Here is a 22,782-nt window from a genome sequence, read left to right on the forward strand (position 1 = left end):
AAAGTTGACAAAGACCAGGACTTCTGGAATAATGTTCTTTGGACAGATGAGTCCAAAATTGAATTATTTGGACACAACAGCAGAGGACATGTTTGGCGTAAACCAAACACAGCATTCCAAGAAAAGAACCTCATACCAACTGTGAAGCATGGAGGTGGAAGTGTCATGGTTTGGGGCTGCTTTGCTGCAGCAGGACCTGGTCAGCTCACCATCATAGAATCCACGATTAATTCTACTGTGTATCAGAAGGTGCTTGAAGAACATGTGAGACCATCAGTTAGAAAATTAAAGCTGAAGCGGAACTGGACCATGCAACATGACAATGACCCAAAACATACTAGTAAATCAACCAAAGATTGGCTGAAAAAGAAGAAATGGAGAGTCCTGGAATGGCCAAGTCAAAGTCCAGATTTGAATCCCATTGAGATGCTGTGGGGTGACTTGAAAAGGGCTGTACGTGCAAGAAACCCTTCAAACATCTCACAGCTGAAAAAGTTCTGCATTGAGGAGTGGGGTAAAATTTCCTCAGACCGATGTCGAAGACTGGTAGATGGCTACAAGAACCGTCTCACTGCAGTTATTTCAGCCAAAGGAGGTAACACTCGCTATTAGGGGCAAGGGTGTCCTATCTTTTTCCTCAGTTAGAATAGGCATTTTTGTAGAATGACATTTACAGAAGATCTTGAAAAGACTTTTCTTCAGTTTTCTTTGTTTAGTCGGATTACTTTAATCTCTCTGTATTGTTGAAACGGAGATGAAATAACCTTTTATTAAAAATGTTACAAAAAACCACATGCTTTCAAAGGGTGTCCTAATTTTTTCACATGACTGTAGATCTATATAGTGATCACCTGGAAGTCAGGGGCCTAGGGGCTTACTAGGGCCATTTTTATATAGGGTAAGGTTCCAGGCAGGGTCGCTCTTATCAGGGCGGGTGGTCTGTAGTTAGGCTATCAGGGCCAGAATAGCACCCCCCTCTAGGGCAATATCAGGGAAATTTCTTTGCCCACTCTGTCCTTCAATACCACATCATCATCTAGCCCAGGGATAGATGTTTTTTTGCTTTCCCTCCGGGATTCATGGATGTGCACTGGACTGGAACCCCCCGGATTGTGGTAGGACATATGGTTTCTGATTTAGTGCCGCCGAGCACCTGATTTAGTGCTTTTTGCCTAAGTTTAATAATTTCATTTATTTTCATTTTGAGGGATATCTTTTCCATTCACACGTCCGCAAAATGGGTTTGCATCCGTTTCGCAATTTTGCGCAACGGGTGCAGACCCATTTATTTTCAAATGGGCCGGAATGTGCTGTCCGCATCCGCATTTGCGGATCCACATCCGCATTTGCAGATCCGCACTTTTCCGTTTCCGCCAAAAAATAGAACATGTCCTATTCTTGTCCGCAATTGCAGGCAAGATTAGGCATTTTCTATTATAGTGCCGGCGATGTACGGTCCACAAATTGCGGAATGCACGTTGCCGGTGTCCGTGTTTTGCGGATCCGCAAAACACTTACGGACGTGTGAATGGACCCTCATAGTAAAATTATTAAAGGTTACGTTTTATCTTTATGTATATTCTAATGGATTGCCTCCTTGTACCATGTTATAATATACTTTCTATGTTAGAAAGTATATTATAGTGCATTTGTATTGTGCGGCAGTTGTGTGCGGTTCTGCTGCGATACTGCAGTTATATATAGAGGGACAAGCGTTATTGGAACAAATCATTTCTACTGGTGTGATATACCAGTTATCCCACCAAAAACTGATTGAAGCGGGGTGTTATATACCAAGATACTTTCTTTATAGTGCATTTGGGTACTGTATAGTGCATTTGCTCATGCGCGTACGCGGAAATTATTTTGCTGATAATTTGCATCGAAAAAAATAATGAATGGAGATCACAAATTAGAATAATACATCTGGTATGTCACTGTCCATGTTGTGGGACTATTTGTGCACTTTTAGTAATTATTTCTTGGCTGCAAATATGAGCTGAAGGTTTTTCAGGTTCGCCTGCCATTAAAATTAATAGGACCCGACGCAAACTTGCAGTTCGCGAACATTGGATCGCGTTCGCGAACCGTCCCGGCAGATGTTTGTCCATCACTACATAGCATTACCAAGAGTATGTCAACATAAAGTAGACATATGGTAAATGTTAATTAATTTTATGAGGTATTACCATCTGTCTTAAAAGCAGAGAGATTCAAATTAAGAAAATTTAAAATTTCTCTAAATGTTCTCTAAGTTTTGGATTTATATTTTATAAATAAAGGTAAAACATATTGACTCAAATTTACCCTTAACATGACATACCATGTGTCACAAAAAAACTATCTCAGAAAGAAATACGCAATCAGGCGGATGAAAACAAAGTTTTATCATATGGAACCACTTGGAACCGAACCCGAGATTCAGGACAAGGTTTTTAACAGTAGAAATACATTTTTGAAGTTATTACCCAAAGTCTCGCGAGACTTCGCGAAGTAATAACTTTGGCTCATCTGAGCCAAAACATTCTAATACTGTAGGAGTGCAGTATTCAAACAAACTTTTATGCAAATCGACTTTGGATGTTTCATCCGAAGTCGATTCGCTAATCCCTATTTATTATGTTTTTGTTCCTTGTTTTTGTATACTGTTACATACAGTATGTACAAAATGAAACTACTCAGAATCGAACAAAAAAAAGACTCTCAGTACCCCGCCAATTAAAAAACTATATTGATATATGCACATAAAGATGTCTATATCCTGAAGTATAAAATAGAGCGCTATTTTGCATACAGTACAGTATATTTCTAATAGATATATTTATTTGGTATCTACACCAGGAGAAGTGTTATTTGCACTTATAAATGGACTTTTTTTTATGAAGGTTCCGTCACAGTTTTAACTCATCCAGCTGCAGGGACCGCACCTAATCATATTTTATATTACTGGACTGGGTCAATTATTTTTATATTATTTTTCTTTTGTTCTCTCATGTGCTTCTACATATTTTCACTTTATTCTATTCACTTGTGATCTAAATAATTAAGCCCACATTTAACTTTTTATCTCCATAAAGCAAGGGCTACACAGTGACACTGGTCGCGAGATCAAACACGGCTGAACTATTACACTGCTCAGTAAAGTGGACTGGACTGTTACTTGCTTCATCTGACCTCCTCTGTACCATCTGTAACTGCGACTCACCTGCACCTGCTTTCAGCACTTGCTCCTTACATCCATCTTTGTTTGTTTGCTTCCTACAACTTGATGACATGATCTTATGTAAATCAATAAAATGCCCATGAGCCTCCTGCTGCACTATACATACATATTTAAATTGTATTGCCAGCAATAATAGTGTTTTTTTTTTTTTGCAACACGATCAATGAAAATTAATAAATGGTAACTCACCAAGATTCACAAATCCGATATCTACGTAAAGCCTAGCGAATAACGAGCTAAGCATAAATCCAGTCATCGGGCCAAACAACGCCACAGTGTGCAGACAAGCTGAGAAGAGAAAATCACCATAATTACAATAGGATTATAATAGTGACAGGGGTGCAGTAATCCCCAAAAGTTGTGTTTCCTTTATAAGGCTACTTTCACACTAGTGGCAAGGAACTCTGGCAGGCTGTTCCAGCGGGTGAACAGCCTGTTGGATCCGTGCTGCCGCTAGTGCACGCGTGCCCCTGGACTATAATGGGGGCGGGCCGGAGTTCCGGTGGCAGCACGGCAAACATGCCGAGAGGTGGCCAGAATAAAACTATGACATGTCGTAGTTATATTCTGGCCGTCTCTCGGCATGTTTGCCGTGCTGCTGCCGGAACTCCGGCTCGCCCCCATTATAGTCAATGGGGCTGGAGTGGTAGTTTGGGGGCAGGCGTGGACTAGCGGCAAACATCAGCACTGCAAGGGTGACCCCAAGAATGTCAGTTGATTAGGAGGGTCCCAGCAGAGAAGAAACTTCCAGGACTAGGCTTATCTACAGAGATATGTACTGTAGCTCCACCTGCTTCTCATATCTGCTAACCAATGACATCACCATTACCTATATATAGTGCTGTGTTCTTTGGCTCAGCAAAATCATCAATGTAAGAGATTCCCAGAGGAGTAATGGGGGTCTCTCCGATTCCTCGCAGCATATTCCCGACCAAGACGTAAACCCAAAAGTAAGAACTTGTCTCCTTCACACACTCTGAAAACATAAACAGGTCACATGTAGCAGTAAAGATGTTGTAAGCTTCGACAGAGGGGCACATTTACTAAGGTACTTGCAACACTTTTAGACATAAAAATGTTGCAAGACCCCTTTTCTATCCGTCTGTGCGACAATATTTTGTCGCATGGCCGGTTTTGCAGCGTATACGCCAGTTGGGTATGATAGGGATGGGACATGTTGGGGCTGTGCCATGGCTGTGACTCCAGCCTCATCAAATTTACTTACATTTGCACCTGGAAACAGGCACAAATGTTAGCTAAAAACTATGCCAAACAGCAGCCTCGTCATAAATTAGACAGATCTTAATGCAGTGCAGAAGGATGTAACTGAGACCGGAGTAAAAAGCTGGTCTTAGTAAATGTGCACCAGACTGTCTAGACCTGTGCCAGATCTCAGGCTGGATGATAAAAGTGGTGTATGGTCAGACACTTTTGTCTTGCTCTGAACCAAGTATTGGTTTGCAAAATAAGTTGCTTGTGATCCAAAATGTAACTTATTAGGACACTGCCTTCTTCTTCTGAAGTCATGAGTGAGCCGTTATTCGCACAGTTAATGGGGCGCATTTACTATAGTTTGTGCACCTGTTTTTAGGCGTAAAACTGCTGTTTTAGACTGTCTTAAGCTACTTTCACACTAGCGTTTCTAATGGATCCTGCAGGGTTCAGCAAAAATGCTTACGTTACTGATAATACAACCATCTGCATCCATTATGAACAGATCCGTTTTCTATTGTGCTGTGCATCCCAGGACAGAAAGCATACTACAACATGTATGGGAGCGCAACTAAATTGCGCATTTTGGAGCATTCCTTTCTATTCAGTTCAGTTTTGTCCCTATTGACAATAAATGGGGACAAAACTGAAGTGTTATTTTTCCGGTATTAAGACCCTATGATGGATCTCAATACCGTAAAACTAAAACGCTCGTGTGAAACTAGCCTCATTTTTTTTGTCTCATTTACTACTGAAAATGCGTTTAGTTTGAAGGCATTTGAGCCTCGTTCACCTATTTAGATTTTTTTATATACTAATTAAGAAGTTTTCTAACTTTTGCACCTATTTTCCGACCTATTAATGTAGGTGCCTTATTTTGCCTGATTTAGTCGTAAAAACAGTCTTTTTCTACTCCACTCGGGCTGGCTTACTTTTCTGCGTTTGTTTTAAGTGATGAGTTGCGCCACATTTTGGCTCAAAAATAAAGAGATGTGCACCAAATTTCAACTCACTTGCGCCACATGTTCATGTGCATACTAATTAGCCCAGTCTTAGTGAATATGAACCTGTTGTACTGAGAGAGAACTACTAGAACTCAGACTAATGCCAATAAGCCTGGTCTAATTTATGAAGTGTTTGATAAATAGTCGGAAACAGACAGACAGGTGAAGCAAATACACCTGTCTAAGGCCCCATGCACACGGCCGTGTTTCACAGCCGTGTGCGGGCCGTGGAACCGCGGCCTGGATCCCTCCTGAGAGCAGGAGCGCACGGCGTCACTGGTTGCTATGACGCCGTGCGCTCCCTGCTGCCGCCGCAATACAGCAATACACTGGTATGATCTATACCAGTGTATTACTGTACTGTGCCGGCAGCAGGGAGCGCACGGCGTCATAGCAACCAGTGACGCCGTGCGCTCCTGCTCTCAGGAGGGATCCAGGCCGCGGTTCCACGGCCCGCACACGGCTGTGAAACACGGCCGTGTGCATGGGGCCTAATTGAAAGCCTAAAAACAGGCGAGCTTGACAAATGTGTCCCAGTGTTCGGTCAGTGATTTCCATCAGTGATTTTAAGCCAAGACCAAGTGCGAGTCTAATCACAGAACAGGTGCAGATCTTTTCTTAATACAATTTTTTCTATGAAGCCTCCACTTCTGGTTTTGGCTCACAATCACTGATGAAAAACACTGACCAAAACACTGATGTGTGAATGAAACCTTAGAATTATCACTGTGTGTTATTTGTGATGTTACATAGGACTGCAGGTAACAATGTGTGTTATCAGAATATATGTAGACTCTCCTCAAATGTGTAGAAGGCCCCTGGGAAAAAAGGGAGATCTCCCATATTCCTAGAAGAGCTGGCAAATCTTCCAGGCAATGTCTGGATGGCTGCTTTCTTTGGCAAACAGCCCTCCATGTACATGAACTGTATATGGTTGCTGTTTGGCATGTGACTGTTCCTCCTTTTTTGTATTTCAGCCTTTTTTGTTATATTTTGATCACATGAATCTGAGGTCAGTTACTTACCTGGTTTGATGTCCTCAGTTAATGTTGTGTTGGCCAGACATGGGGAGACACTATAGGTGGAGTCTATAGAATTGATTTGCGAAGACATTTCCACCTTCATTGAATTATACTTATAACTGTAAAAAGAAAGCATGGTTAGTGCAACGCTGGAGCTAGCATCGGAGTGACCAACCAGAGGACCAGAGAATCCACTGACACTGGGGCACATTTACTAAGACCGGCTTTATACGCCGGTCTTACTTTTTATCTTGCTCTGCAGTAAGAGTCATCTAATTTATGACGAGGCATGAGCCTCGTCATAAATTTGGCGTATCTGTGGCAGTTTGTGCGCCTGGTGTAAAAGTTTTTCGCTAAGATTTTTTATTTACTTATGTAATCCAGCCTTCTTTCAGTTTGGACCTGCCTACAAAATAGGGCCACTTTTAGATTTTTTCCTGTAACAACAGTGAAAAGTGTACTTATGAGCAACTGCCAGTCCATGCATGCTATGAACTGTCCTGTTTTCATTTGAATTCTTCAGTAAAGAATTGCTCTTCTGAACAACTGCATCATCATTGCTTTCTGATTGACATCCATAGTGGCACCAAGGGACCCTGCCTTGCACCTCAAAACTACCAACACTAAGGGCACCTCAACTATCATCAGGCAGTAGAACCCCAGAACCAGAGTGTGCCCCAAAGGAAAGAACGGTGCACCCTTGCCATGACTGCACGGCCCAGGAAAGTGACAGAGTGATTGAGTACTACAATCACCATTCTTGCTACTATCAGTCCTGCCCTCTTCCTCTGCCTTCCTAATTACCACATGGAGTACACTAAGCTTGCCTTGGGTGGAGTTAGAGATGTGGCTTAGTGTAAAAGAAATTGCCACAGTGTACCTCTGGTAGTGTCCCTCTTTGGGCTTTTGAAAAGCTGGGAGGTATGTCACAGAGTTATCACTGTGTTATCTGTGGTGTTACATAGGACTGCAGGTAACGCCTCCCCCTTTCCCCAATTCCCCTACATTGCTGTGTCCCTTGGTTTATTATCTTGTTTCTGTGCAGCATATAAATGTAGGCGATAAATGTTTGATAAGTGGGGTCCAGTGCCCCCGATGCTCATCACACTGCAGGGGCCATCACGCTCCTGTTGAGGCCCTTTGTACATGTACAGTACATGTGGCTGTATCTGTGCCTGTTCACTTAAACAGGACAAGATGCAGCGTTTGGCATGGCTGTGATATGGAGGAGTCATTGTGTCTGGGTAATGATTGGTGGGGACCTGATCATACCGCTGATTTAAAATCCATACAATGTATGCAGTGAATTTCAAAGCAATTGGATAAGATTTCTTAAAAACATATCCACTTTGCTGGTACATAAGCAATATGGATTTGCTACCACAGACGTGGGCAAAGGATAATATTGCCATGTAGCTATAGGGTGGGCCCCCAGAATCAATTCCACTAGTGGGCTCCTGGCACCTCAGTCTGACACTCGCTGGAGCTCACGTTCAGGATATAACACAGTGTGATACATACGGTCCCATGAAGAAATGTGGCATCGCTGTAAGGAAACTGCCCAACGCCATCATTAAGCAGCCAGCAGCGATGATCCTCGGCCTGTGAAGCTTTGCCCCAAAGTAACTAACAAAGGGAATCATCAGCAGGTTTCCTATATGGAAAAAATAAAACGCAAAGATAAAATGCCACAGACATGCAAGTAAATTAAAGGTAATAATAATAATTACCAATCTCAAAGCTTCCGTCCACTATCCCGACCGTGGAGGAGGAAATGTCGAAGCGGCGCTCAATCTGAGTTATTGAGCTCTTCATGTAACTCCCAGAAAATGCCTTAGCGAAATAACAGAAAGAAAGAGCGACCAGGAAAGTCTGCAAAACAGAGGAGGAAGAAGATTAATTAAATTGACTGCTGGAACGTTACTACGGAATCACTGGAGAGCTTTGGCCTCCATTTCCCCCATTACATTGATATCCACAGTGACCCCATAAGAGCTGATGTGTTCTTCTGACAGGCAGGACCTTCAGGCGTGCAGTGAGAGGTGCTGTCCTCTGTCTGATCACTTCCATCATGGTTCAAAGCTCTCTTCTCTATATTTGGATCTCTCTTCAAAGTTTTTGTTGCATGTTGGACATTTTGATATCTTGGCTATGTCTCTATTTGAGGGTTTAGTTCGATCGACAAGTATTACTTGTGGAGCTCAGGGGAAAGCGCATTGCCAGTGCGTATTTATGTAGCTTAATGCGCATAATCCAACACACAAAATTAGGGAGGGTGGTATATCAAACCCATAAAGAGCTGAGTACATGAGCTTAAAGTATGCTTCCATTTATGATATAGTCGTGCACTTGTCCCAACCTAATATTATTTCTGCTATATCCTAATCCCCCATCCATCTTTACCGTGTCTAATTTATGACACAGTAGAACGGAGCAGGGGGTCGCAAAGTGTTAGCATCATCTCCACTGCTTATGGCGGATTTTAGGCAGCACGATGACATTATTCTGCACATACACCAAGACGCAGGCAGCATTAATTACTTTGTGCCCACCTGAGCAGAGAAGCCGGCAACTCAGGCCACAGGCTGAGAGAGGCCTGTGGCTTGCGTCCCCAACGGCTGTGAGGAGTCAGGTGAGTATTTAATTATTTTTTCTCCTTTACTCTCCTTTGAGGGAGAAGGGGGGAGATTCATTAGCTGCAAGTTCTACCTTCAAGTACTACATTAAGTACAGTGAAGAGATATTGCAGGAGACTGAAGAGATACTGCAAGATACTGCAAGAGATTGGCTTGGAGTTTGCAACTGGCTCATCTGTGTGTTCTTTTGCTAACCATTGCTTGAGAAGAGGTAAGGAATTTGCTCAGGTGTTTGCTATTGTGCGTTTGCTAATGAGCCTAGCTCATTGAGGTGTTACATTTGTTGCTGGGGGAGGAGCTTGTGAAGGAGTGTGTGTATATATAGAGACAGACTCATTAGCTGGCCTAATTCATTAGCTGCAAGTTCTACCTTCAAGTACTACATTAAGTACAGTGAAGAGATGTTGCAGGAGATAGTCAGGAGGTAGGCTGGAAGGTGGAAACAATACAAAAAAAAGGTAAGATTTGTTTGATTTAAATTGACAAATTTTCATTTCTTTTTTTTCCTCCTCTTTAAAATGGCAGACTTGGTTCAGTGCAGGAATTGTTGTGCATTTATTTCATGTTCCACTCTTTGGAGATTCGGATGCTGTCAGATCTGTAGACAGTTCTCCTTACTGCAGCAGGAAATTGCATTTTTGAAATCTGAGATATTTAAATTATCTGTTAAACAAACTCCAGCTAGGACTGCTGCAATGCCACTGCCACAGAGGACCCCCAGAAATGGCAGATGGGTTACTGTAGGTTCTGGAAGACTTAGAGTGGTGGAAAGAAGACATGTCCCACAGTCGGTGATTCTCCAAAATTCATTTGCAGCACTCTCAGAATGTAAGGACAACATGGACATGGACTCAAGCACAGAGGGTGAGAAACCATCGACTCCTATGTCTAATGTATGCAAGACTGCAGCCAAGGACAAAAAAGATAAAGTGAAGTCTCAAAGGAAGCAGCTGTTGCTGGGTGATTCAATCATAAGAAGTGTGGAGCTTAAAGAAAATGGTTTTGTGAGATGTCTCCCTGGGGCTACTGCTAGAAGAGATAGAAGACGTATTATTAATATTGTTAAGCAAGCAAAGCAGGAAGGGGACGTGGATGTTCTTTGTCAAATTTCTTTTTATTTGAAGAAGATACCCAGTCATGTAGATAGTTATACATCTTGTGACCAGACGCAGCTGGAAAAGTGCAAAATCAGCAATCACAATATATTCAAAGTAATTGCATACACGACTTCAAATAATAAAGTGACATATGTGAACACATATGAACAAATATCTGACGAGGGGGGGTACTAACAAGACAAGGGAAGGTGGATTGGGGGGAGATAGAGGGGAGGGGGAGAGTCGGATGTCGATCAAACTCTTAATTCAAGACATGTCTGAGCCTAGAATTTGCGATATAGCTTCCAAGGAGACCATATTTTTACAAAAACTGCTCTAGAGTCATTTTCCCAGTGGGCTAATTCTTCAAACCGATATAGTTGGTAAATTTTTTCCGTCCACATCAAGAGCGAAGGGGCTGATACATTTTTCCATAGAAGAGGGATCAGCAGTCGAGCTGCTGTAATAAGCATGGTTGGTAGATTATACTTTGAAGGGGTGAGCGTGCTATTTGGGCACCAGAGCAGCAGGAGTTTTGCGTCTAAGGTAATCTGGGTGTTACATATCCTGTTTATAGCTGTCCCTACCTCAACCCAGAATGGTTTTATTTTCTCGCAGCTCCACCAAATATGGGATAAAGAGCCAATGTCTCCTCCACACCTCCAGCAGCTGTTTGGGATATCGGGATTGAGCTTGTGAAGGAATTCCGGCGTCTTATACCATCTTGTAAGTAATTTATAAGAGTTTGCCTGGATTCTAATACAACGGTTGAAACCATGTGAGTGTGTGAGGAAGAACGCTTTTTCAGGTTCTGACAGAGTTAAAGACAGCTCCTTCTCCCAAGCTGCAAGGAACCACAGATCTGGAGGTGCGGAGGAGAGTAACTCTCTGTAGAATGTGGAGAGAGGTTTCTTAGGGCGAAGGGCGTTAGAGATTTTCCCCTCCAACCAAGAGGGATCAACCATGGGCCTGGGCAAAGATTCCAAAAGCGCTATATCTTTTTTAAAAGCCATAAGCGATAGGAAAGAGGCTGCTTGAACCCTCGGGGTTTCAAATATTTTACTCCAATTTAAGGCACCTGATGCAATTATGACGTCTTTCAGTTTAAAGTTGGCTAGTATAGCCCAAATTCCTGTTGCAGCAGAGGTGGCAGGGTGTACATATGCCTGCAGTAGATCTAAGGGGAGACTCAAGCTTGGGAACCTAAGGGTAGAGGACCCATATAATTTGGTCCATTCCAGCAACAGACCCTTCCATAGTGGCGAGGTAAACTTATTATTAGCAGTACATTTGCGTAAGCCCCAAAGAACTAACTTGTCCTTATATGAGAGCAGATAACACTCCAGTCGGGAGACAAGGCCGAGAGGGCGCCAGGAGATGAGGCTCAAAGCTCTGTTTAGCATAGATGCTTTGTAGTATAGGTATATGTCAGGTAGGCCGAAGCCTCCCAACCTCCTCTCCCGAGTGAGAGTGGCATAAGCCAGTCTAGGGGACCCTCCAGACCAAACAAAGGTTGAGATGACCCTGCGGACCTCCACAAAGAAGGAATGGGGCAGCCATATAGGGAGTGTTTGGATGAGGTACAGCAGTCTAGGGACGATAAAAGCTTTAATGAAGTTTTTCCGCCCAATCCAAGAGATAAACGGAAGCTTCAAAGCTTGTAGGTGTGATCTAATGGATTTCAGCAGCGGTACATAATTTAACTCAAAAAGGTCTTCCGGTCTTGCTGAGATATGTGTACCCAGAAAAGGGATTGACTTGGTGGCCCATGAAAAAGCAGCGCTACCTTTAAGCGTATCTACAGTAGCGGAAGGGCAGGAAATATTCAGAGCCTGTGACTTAGTATAGTTGATCTTAAAATTTGAGACCGCTCCATATTCCTCAAAAAGGGCCTGAAGTCTGGGGAAGGAAGTTAGAGGGTTGGACGTTATGACCAAAAGGTCGTCTGCAAAAGCGGCCGTCAGATGGTTGTGCGACCCCAAGGTAATTCCCTTAATATCCGGATCCTGCCTGATCCTGGCCAGCAGGGTCTCCATGACAATAACAAAGAGGGCAGGTGAGAGTGGGCACCCCTGCCTCGTCCCATTAGTAATGGGAAAAGCTGGAGAGAGTGTTCCGTTAATCCGTATTTTGGCAGAGGGGAGCGAATAGAGTGAGAAAATGGATTGGATGAACTGGTCCGGAAGGCCAAACTTCGACAGTGCCCGAGACATGAATTGCCAACTGATCCTGTCAAAGGCCTTCTCTGCGTCTGTACTGAGAAGGGCTAAGGGTATTGATTGCTGGCGAGCATGCGTAATCAATTGTATGACACGGACCGTATTTTCGCTCCCCTGCCTGCCAGAAACGAATCCCACCTGCTCCTCGTTGATAATGCCAGGGAGAACCGACTGAATTCGTTGAGCCAAGATTTTGGCCCACCACTTAACGTCCGTATTTAGGAGCGAGATAGGGCGGTAGCTCCCGCAATTTAGGGGATCCTTATTTTCCTTGTGGATTACCGTGATATGGGCTGAAAGCGATTGGGGAGGGAGGGAGCCTCCTTGGAGTAAGTAGTTACACAAGGTATTAAAATGGGGAACTAAGATCTGCTTAAAGGATTTGTAGTAAGATATGGTAAAACCATCAGGGCCTGGGCTTTTCCCCGAGGGTATGGAGGAGAGAACCTTACAAATTTAATCGTCTGTGATGGGAGACAGGAGCTGGGCTGACTGAGCTGGGGTAATAGTAGGTAAGTGGAGGGAGGAGAGGAATTTCTCTGTCGCTTCCTCTAATTGAGCTGGTGACATATGATCTGGTGTTTTAAGGTTATATAGTTCCCTATAGAAGGCACAAAAGGTCTTAGCTATGTCTGGAGTCCCTTTATGAAGGACGCCTTTGTCATCTTTAACTGCCGCAATAAAGGAGTCAGTTTTTTGTTTCTTCACTAGAGCGGACATTAGTCTATTCCCTTTGTCACCGTGCGCATACGAACGGAATTTGGCTCTAAGTAAAAGCTTAGCTGAAGGTGACATTTAGCAGGTTCTTGAGCTTAGTACGGGCTTCTGAAAGCTCTGAGGCACAGCTAAGGGCCTGGGGGGATTTGTGCGTTAGCTCTAGAGCCTGAATCTGGGAGAGAAGTGTCGCCACTGCCTGATTCCGTTGTTTTTTAATATGTGCACCTAAAGCTATTAGTTCGCCTCTCAGGACCGCCTTATGGGTTTCCCAAATAATAGCAGGGGAGGGAGCGTCAGGGCCTGTAGTATTAGATGAGAAGAAATCCTTTATGATAGAAGATAATTTAGCAGCATGAGAGGGGTCTGAGATAATAGTCTCATTAATGCGCCAATTCCATTCCCTCTTTGGGAGGTCTCGCAGGGACATGTTCAGAAATACCGGAGCGTGGTCAGACAGGGTGATGTTCCCTATGTGGGAATTGATAACTCTGTTAGCCCAGGATTTGGACACAAATAAATAGTCTAATCTATGGTAAGATAGTTTAGCAGCTGAATAAAAGGAAAAATCCCTACCAGTAGGGTTAGTGGTGCGCCAGATATCTAGAACTCCTAGCCTCTGCAGGGCCACCTTAAGGCGTCTCAAACGGGCATGTGTAATGGCAGATTTCCCACTAGAGGAGTCTAATGCTGGATCAAGGGTAGCATTGAAATCGCCTCCTAGGACGACCATTCCCTCCTTAAAGGAGGATAGTAAGCCAAGGGTCTGAACAAGCCAAGCAACCTGCCCTCTGTTGGGAGCATATACAGTTGCCAGGGTAACAGGAGTGTCAGCGATAGTGCCCTTAACAAACAGGTAACGACCCTCAGGGTCTGCAGAGACGGCAGAGTGCTTAAAGGGGATCTGTTTGTGGATCGCTATGCTGACACCCCTGCTAGCCGAACTATACGTGCTGTGGAACCACTGAGAAAACCGTTTGGGGGGCAATTTGGGGACCTTACCCTCTCGGAAGTGGGTTTCCTGGAAGAATGCTATAGACACTTTATCCCTCTGTAAAAGGGCCAGGATTTGGGACCGTTTGCAAGGCTCGTTCATTCCCCGGGCGTTAAAGGAAGATATCACAATAGACGACATTCTGAAATAGAAAACGGACATTCAGCATTTGAATATGCAATATATGACATCCGATCATGGATGAGGGGGGGGGGGAGGGGAGGGGAGACACACAAGGTAAGGAGGGAAGATAGACAGAAAAGACATTTAACAATATCGCAAATATATTCTGCATATAAAGCCCTACTGAGCACCTGACAACACGACCCTTTCTCATCGCGGCTACCAGCCGGGGTCTGTCAGGTGGGGGGTCCCGCAGAGCTACAGAAGGCCAAATACTGGCCATCTCACAAGGAAAGGGGGTAACCCAAAGGTAGAACCGGGTGAACCCCTGCATATTAGAAAAAAGAGCAGGGAACAGGCAAGGAACAGAACCTCAATTGAATCATACCATGCCTGCACTCTGAGACATTATATTACGCAACAGGCGGCCATGACTGGCCTGTAATCAGGCCCAAAGCCATCAGAGCACAGGTAAGGCACATAACCCAACAGCAATGAAACTGTAACTGCAGTTTCAGACATTGTTTTCCGCAACAAGCAGACAGATCAACTCATAATCAGGCCTAAAGCCCTCAGAGAACATGAAATCATCAGCTAACTTCACCCTCATGTAATCAGTCCCAGGAACTTCGCTTGGAACGGGAACAGGATAGAAAGCTCTTCACACATCTTCTGTGCTCAGGTAGGAGGGTGAGCAGACTTTTCAGCCCTAGCCCTGGGAGACCTTTTGTTGCAGACAGGGCGCCATTCAGCCGCCTGGGGTGGCGGGAGAGGTGGGTCCTCCATGTCGGCCGGCATCCATGACGGGATTTCGATCGGGCTTAATCCCAGCTGAGCCCAACTGGTATGTAGGTCTTTCGGCGACCGGATAGAAATCTGGCGACCTGTTCTTGAGGACCGCAATCCCGAACGGGTAAAGCCACCGAAACGGGGTAGCTGCAGCTCTAAGGGCGTCCAGGAGCGGCTTGAGGATACGCCGTTTAGCGAGCGTGGATGGGGCCAGATCCTGAAAAAACATAATCGGCGTACCTCCATACTGCAGCTGCTCCGCTTCTCTTCCCGCTCTCATAATCGCTGCGGTGTCGATAAAACTGAGGAGGCCGCAAATGACATCTCGTGGTGGATCTGTATTCTTCGGCTTGGGCCTCAGCGCTCGGTGAATCCTCTCAATTACTATTCGGCCCGCTCTCTCAGGCCCCAGCAGGTCAGCGAAAATCTCCTGCGCCACTTTCTCCAGCGCTTCGCTGGCAAAGGATTCTGGGAGCCCGCGAATCCTAAGATTCCTCCTGCGGCTCCGATTCTCCTGGTCTTCGACCCTCAGGAGCGCCTCATTGATTAGGTCAGTGTGGGAGCTGATCGCCTTGTAGGTTTTTTCTTCTCTCTGAAGAGCCGCCTCCTGCGCTCCCTCCAGGTCTGACACCCGGTGACCCATGCTCCGGAGGTCTTCTTTAATCTCTGTGAGATCTTTCTTGATCGGGGCTAAAGCTGCGTTAAGCACCTCCAGTAGTGCCGCTTTTGTAAATGAGCCCCTCTGCCTCCTCGATTTACAGGTGGACGTATCGGAAACACTCCCGCCATCAGAGTCTTCCTCCATGTCGGATGCCTGGGCCGGAGCAGGCGCCATCTTGGGAGTCTCAGCCGACCTCAGCTTCGCATGTCTTTTGAGGTATTGATCCATGTCGGGCTGTCTAGATTTCACAGGAGTAGGATCCGCTGGATCCCTGGATCGATCCTTGCCCGTTTTGCCCATTAGTGCAGTGCTGTTAGCTGATTAAAAGGGGTTAATACACCGGTAAGGATGAGGAGCTCAGCAACGTGCAGCCATCCAGCTACGCAGCCAGGCTCCGCCCCCCCGGGGACGTGGATGTTCTTGTCCATCTAGGGACAAATGACCTGGCTTGCAATGAAGTGTCAGAGGTGAAAAAATCTTTTATCACACTTGGTAATGACGTACAGGATTTTGCATCCACCATTTCATTTTCTGAAGTTCTGCCTGTGCATAATGTTCAGAATGATAGGCAGAGGCGCATAAAGGAGTTCAACACATAGCTTGGTAAATGGTGTCAAGAGCAAGGATTTGGCTTTGTTTCTCATAATAGCTCTACTTGGAATAGAAAGGAACTGTACAAAAAAGATGGTTTGCATCTTTCTCTCAAAGGAACAAATGTACTTAGTGAACAACTCCAAGAATTTGCGAAAGAGTATTTAAACTAGGAAGGGGGGGCAAAAGAGTTAAAATAAAAGAGTCCAATTGCCCCCCGAAACAATGCCAGAACAGGTCAGAAGCACAGAGGGTAAGAAATAAGCTCCGAGTCCTCTCTACAAATGCTCGCAGTTTAGGTAAAAAAATCTATGAACTTGGGTCAATAATGGCATCTGAGAATGTAGATTTAGTGGCTGTTACGGAGACATGGTTTAATGAAAGAAATGACTGGGACATAACCATACCAGGGTACTCTTTATACAGAAGAGACAGAGAAGGCAAGAAAGGAGGAGGAGTGGCCCTGTATGTGAAAGATAGCATTAAATCTAACCTAATACAAGTTGGTGAGGCCAACATAGAGTCAGTTTGGGTTACGTTGCAGTTTGCTAATCATGCAGTAACTCGTGTAGGTGTGATATATAGACCACCTGATCAAGTTAAAGAACTAGATGATCTACTAGTTGAAGAAGTAGCTAAAATGACAATGAAAGGAGAAGTTATCATTATGGGAGATTTCAATCTTCTAGATATAAACTGGAAAACCAAAATAGCAAGTTCTACCAGGAGTACAGATATTCTAAATTCCCTACTGGGGTTATCCCAACAACAAATGGTTGAGGAGCCAACCCGGAGGGAGGCCATTTTGGATTTGATATTCACAAATGGGGATTCGGTATATGATGTCATTGTAGGCGAAACCTTGGGATCTAGTGATCACCAGTCAGTGTGGTTTAATATAAGAACTGTGAAAGAGTCCCACCACACAAAAACAAAAGTTTTAGATTTTAGAAAAACAGACTTTTCAAAAATGAAATTAGTCATAAATGAGTCCTTATCAGACTGGAACGGATTACATGGAGTCCAGGAGAAATGGGACTACTTAAAAGGTGCATTATTGAAGGCAACAGAAAATTGCATTAGACTTGTCAGTAAAAGCAAAAAAAGGAAGAGACCACTGTGGTACTCAGCGGAAGTGGCCCAAATCATTAAAAATAAAAAGCTAGCATTTTGTAATTATAAAAAAACCCAGAGCAATGAAGATAAGGAAATCTACAAGATTAGGCAGAAAGAGGCCAAGCAAGTTATAAGAACTTCTAAAGCTCAGGCAGAAGAAAAACTAGCTCAGTCTATGAAAAAAGGGGATAAGACATTCTTCAGATATATAAATGAAAAAAGGAAATTAAAACAAGGAATAACTAAATTAAAAACAAAGGACGGAAGGTATGTAGAAGAGAATAAAGGGCTAGCTGACTGCCTTAATGAATACTTCTGTTCAGTTTTTACAAAAGAAAAAGAAGGAGAAGGACCTCCACTAGAAAGGATGACTATTAAATCGTTTGATGCATGTGTCTTTACAGAGGAAGATGTTCTAAGTTTGCTGTCTAAGGCTACTTTCACACTAGCGTTCGATCGGATCCGTTCTGAACGGATCCGATCATATTAATGCAGACGGAGGCTCCGTTTAGAACGGATCCGTCTGCATTAAAATGGCAAAAAAAAAGCTAAGTGTGAAAATAGCCTCGGACGGATCCGTCCAGACTTTCAATGTAAAGTCAATGGGGGACGGATCCGCTTGAAGATTGAGCCATATTGTGGCATCTTCAAACGGATCCGTCCCCATTGACTTACATTGTAAGTCTGGACGGATCCGCACGCCTCCGCACGGCCAGGCGGACACCCGAACGCTGCAAGCAGCGTTCAGCTGTCCGCCTGTCCGTGCGGAGGCGAGCGGAGCAGAGGCTGAACGCCGCCAGACTGATGCAGTCTGAGCGGATCCGCATCCATTCAGACTGCATCAGGGCTGGACGGAGGCGTTCGGGTCCGCTCGTGAGCCCCTTCAAACGGAGCTCACGAGCGGACCAACGAACGCTAGTGTGAAAGCAGCCTAAAGTGAAGACAAATAAGTCACAGGGGCCTGATGAGATACACCCAAAATTATTAAAAGAGCTTAGTGGTGAGCTGGCAAAACCGTTAACAGATTTATTTAACCAATCATTAGTAACAGGAGTCGTCCCGGAAGATTGGAAATTGGCAAATGTCGTGCCCATTCACAAGAAAGGTAGTAAGGAGGAATCGAGCAACTATAGACCAGTGAGTCTGACATCAATAGTAGGCAAATTAATGGAAACCCTATTAAAGGATAGGATTGTGGAACATCTAAAATCCCATGGATTGCAAGATGAAAAACAGCATGGGTTTACTTCAGGGAGATCATGTCAAACAAATCATATAGATTTTTTTGACTGGGTGACTAAAATAATAGACTGGTGGAGGTGCAGTAGACATCGCATATCTAGATTTTAGTAAGGCTTTTGACACTGTCCCACATAGAAGACTTATCAATAAACTGCAGTCATTGAGCATGGACTCCCATATTGTTGAGTGGATTAGGCAGTGGCTGAGTGACAGACAACAGAGGGTTGTAGTCAATGGAGAACATTCAAAACAAGGTCATGTTACCAGTGGGATTCCACAGGGATCTGTACTGGGACCAATTTTGTTTAATATCTTCATAAGTGATATTGCAAAAGGCCTCGATGGTAAGGTTTGTCTTTTTGCTGATGACTCAAAGATATGTAACAGGGTTGATGTTCCTGGAGGGAAACGCCAAATGGAAAAGGATTTAGGAAAACTAGAAGAATGGTCAGAACTCTGGCAACTGAAATTTAATGTGGATGAGTGCAAGATAATGCACCTGGGGCGTAAAAACCCAAGGGCAGAATATAGAATATTTGACACAGTCCTGACCTCAGTATCTGAGGAAAGGGATTTAGGAGTAATTATTTCAGAAGACTTAAAGGTGGGAAGACAATGTAATAAAGCAGCACGAAATGCCAGCAGAATGCTTGGATGTATAGGGAGAGGTATAAGCAGTAGAAAGAGTGAAGTGCTTATGCCGCTGTACAGAACACTGGTGAGACCTCACTTGGAGTATTGTGCGCAGTACTGGAGGCCATATCTCCAGAAGGATATAGATACTCTAGAGAGAGTTCAGAGAAGAGCTACTAAACTAGTACATGGATTGCAGGATAAAACTTACCAGGAAAGGTTAAAAGACCTTAATATGTATAGCTTGGAAGAAAGAAGAGACCGAGGGGATATGATAGAAACTTTTAAATACATAAAGGGAATCAACTCGGTAAAGGAGGAGAGCATATTTAAAAGAAGAAAAACTACCACAAGAGGACACAGTTTTAAATTAGAGGGGCAAAGGTTTAAAAGTAATATAAGGAAGTATTACTTTACTGAGAGAGTAGTGGATGCATGGAATAGCCTTCCTGCAGAAGTGGTAGCGGCAAATACAGTGAAGGAGTTTAAGCATGCATGGGATAGGCATAAGGCTATCCTTCATATAAGATAGGGCCAGGGACTATTCATAGGATTCAGATATATTGGGCAGACTAGATGGGCCAAATGGTTCTTATCTGCCGACACATTCTATGTTTCTATGAGAGGAGAGTACTGGGAGCACTATGTTGATGGCATTATAACTGCAGGGATGCTACAGAAGGACATTTATACCTACTTGGGGCACTACCGAGGGGCATTTATACTTACTGAGGCACTACAGAGGGGCATTTATACTTACTGAGGCACTACAGAGGGGCATTTATCTACTGGGCACTTTAGGAGACATTATAATTACTGGGGGCGCTCTAGGGAGCACTTAACTTACTAGGAGCCCTATACTTATACTTGGGGCACATAAGGGGGAGTTATAACTACTGGGAATGCTCCAAGGGGCATTCTTATTGAGGGGCCTTATTACTACTGGTGCCACTATAGGGCATTGATAGTACTGCGGGGTTTGTAGGGGCATTATTATTATCAGGCACAATATGGAGGACACTACTACTAATGGGCACTCCCAGGGAGTTTCATCACTGTAGGGGACACCATCACAAACGAGGGCACTCTGAGAGAGGATTATTACAACTAGTAGGACTTTTAGGAGTAGTTTGGGGACTATTTGTATGGCACTATTTTTATGTGGTATAATATTTTTGGGCATTTGGGAGCACAGCGGTCACAGTATTAGGGGTAGCAGATGGATAACACTGTTGGGGCACCAGGAGCAGGATGATGGGAAGGAGAGAAATCAAAGATACCTGTATGGTAAACTCTTGAGAGATGAGATCTGGCTGAAAGAAGTCATCATGGTGGTCTGGGCCGAATGGAAAAGATGAAGAAAGGAAATGTATACAACAGAGGAGTGGGTGTCACTGGATGTAATAGATAAGTGGTGTTATGTGTGTGATTGCACTGAATGTAATGTCAATCTAAATATGTCTTTAGCACTGGGGCTGGGGGTTTGGATGGAAAATGTAAAGAGGTATTCCGGTGGGTTGACGTTATCCCCTATCCATAGGATAGGGGATAGCTATTAGATCATGAGAACTGAGTATCCATATTCCCTGCAGCCCCCTGAAAAAAACAGAGCAGCCAGTTGGTCATTTATGCTGCAGCTCCATTCTTTTCTATAGGAATTCCGAAGATAGCCAACCACTGTACTCAGCTGTCTACAGAACTCATAGAAATGAATGGAGCGGCCACATGCATGTGCAACTGGCCACTCCATTTTTTTCAAAGGGCTGCAGCGGTTACGGGGCCCCATTCTCATGATCTAATAGTTAGCCCCTATCCTATGGATAGTGGATAACCAACCAAAATACTATTTTAATACATATGCATTGGGGCTTGAGTCCTTAAATTTTAGAGTCCCTAGCAACTTGTGCACAAGTACTGGCTTTGGACTTATTTTTGACTAAAATTAAAAACCTTAGGTTCTTAGTAATATTGGATAGAGACATATACAATTATGATAAAGAACTACACCATGCAGTAGGCATTATAGAACTACATTTTTAGAGGATATACTGTAGTTTTGTGAGAATATAGTGCACCGCAAAGTTGGATTGAATTGATTGATAGATTGAAGCATAGCTACTGTATATTAAAAGAATGTATCTGGAAGTGGCAAGTGGAGGTGGCCTTTGCTCTGCAAGAAGTTTATGTAAATTGCTAATAAGAACTGTACCTACCCCCAAGGGCACGTGTATTTGCAATTTGCCAAAAGTTTATTTATTGACATGGTTACTGGTTCAATCCGCCTTATCATTGTAAAGCAATGGGTCAGCTCCCATCTACCTGCCTTGCACCCAACATCCCACCAACAATAACACCAAGGGCACTCCAAACTACCAACAGGCAGGAGACCCCTCACCTCTGGGGTATGCACTAAGGGAAAGAAAGGGTGTGGCCCTCCCTTCACTTTGTGCATGGCCTGGGGAGTGCTGGAGCAGACAATAGAAAAGAGGGGATAAGTGGCATACTTGACTTGTCATCGTTGATATATTAGTTTTTGGAAAATAGTGACTTTCAGTCAAGAAATCAGAGCTTTGAACTCTTGACCCGTCACCTGGCTCTGTCCTCATCCTCTTATCTTCTGCAAACATCAGGCAATACCCAGGGCTAAGGTCTCATTCCTCAAAGGGTCTTGTCTGTTTGTGTGTGGGGGGGTATTCTATTTTATCACCCATTGTAATAATCAACCATGAAACTGGCGTTACCTTTATTGATGCACAGCAGGATGGTTTCTTCTTCTGGTGGTCTGGAACGGTCTCATCCTGGGTATCCTGGGCAACTGTGCTGATGTTCAGGTTGTTGAGCTCGCCGCATTCTTTCTCCACCTCCATGTTACACTATTATCCTATGCACAGATAAATACGGAATCAATAATTAGCATGTAATAACAAGTGCATGAGCAAAGTTAGTTAGTTTATATACAGTGGATATAAAAAGTCTACACACCCCTGTTAAAATGTGTTCTTTTGGTGATGTTCCGTGTTGTTTTTGCACCAAACATATCTTTTGGAATTATGGCCAAAAAGTTCAACCTTGGTTTCATTAGACCATAACACCTTTTCCCACATGCTTTTGGGAGACTTCAGATGTGTTTTTGTAAAATACAGCCTGGCTTGGATGTTTTTCTTCGTAAGAAAAGGCTTTTGTCTTGCCACTCTACCCCATAGCTCAGACATATGAAGAATACGGGAGATTGTTGTCACATGTACCACACAGCCAGTACTTGCCAGATATTCCTGCAGCTCCTTTAATGTTGCTGTAGGCCTCTTGGTAGCCTCCCAGACCAGTTTTCTTCTCGTCGTTTTATAAATTTTGGGGGCACGTCCAGTTCTTGGTTATGTCACTGTTGTGCCATATTTTCTCCACTTGATGATGACTGTCTTCACTGTGTTCCATGGTATATCTAATGCCTTGGAAATGCTTTTGTACCCTTCTCCTGACTGATACCTTTTAACAATGAGATCCCTCTG

The 22,782-nt window shown here is 43.9% G+C and overlaps 1 protein-coding gene across 1 annotated transcript in view; it reads right to left on the reverse strand.

Moving 5' to 3' along the window:
* Positions 1 to 22,159, reverse strand: part of LOC122926612 (solute carrier organic anion transporter family member 1C1-like) — a 110,725-nt gene extending 88,566 nt beyond the window's left edge. The window contains exons 1-6 of the mRNA XM_044278037.1: positions 22,018 to 22,159; positions 8,192 to 8,333; positions 7,983 to 8,115; positions 6,465 to 6,580; positions 4,053 to 4,199; positions 3,413 to 3,511 (exon numbers count right to left, since the gene is read on the reverse strand). Of these exons, the coding sequence (XP_044133972.1) occupies positions 3,413 to 3,511; positions 4,053 to 4,199; positions 6,465 to 6,580; positions 7,983 to 8,115; positions 8,192 to 8,333; positions 22,018 to 22,143 (763 nt within the window). The 5' untranslated portion in view covers positions 22,144 to 22,159. The remainder of the gene's footprint in view (positions 1 to 3,412; positions 3,512 to 4,052; positions 4,200 to 6,464; positions 6,581 to 7,982; positions 8,116 to 8,191; positions 8,334 to 22,017) is intronic.
* Positions 22,160 to 22,782: the final 623 nt, after the last annotated feature.

This window comes from Bufo gargarizans, chromosome 2 (genome assembly GCF_014858855.1).
Source record: "Bufo gargarizans isolate SCDJY-AF-19 chromosome 2, ASM1485885v1, whole genome shotgun sequence".
NCBI classification, from domain to species: domain Eukaryota; kingdom Metazoa; phylum Chordata; class Amphibia; order Anura; family Bufonidae; genus Bufo; species Bufo gargarizans.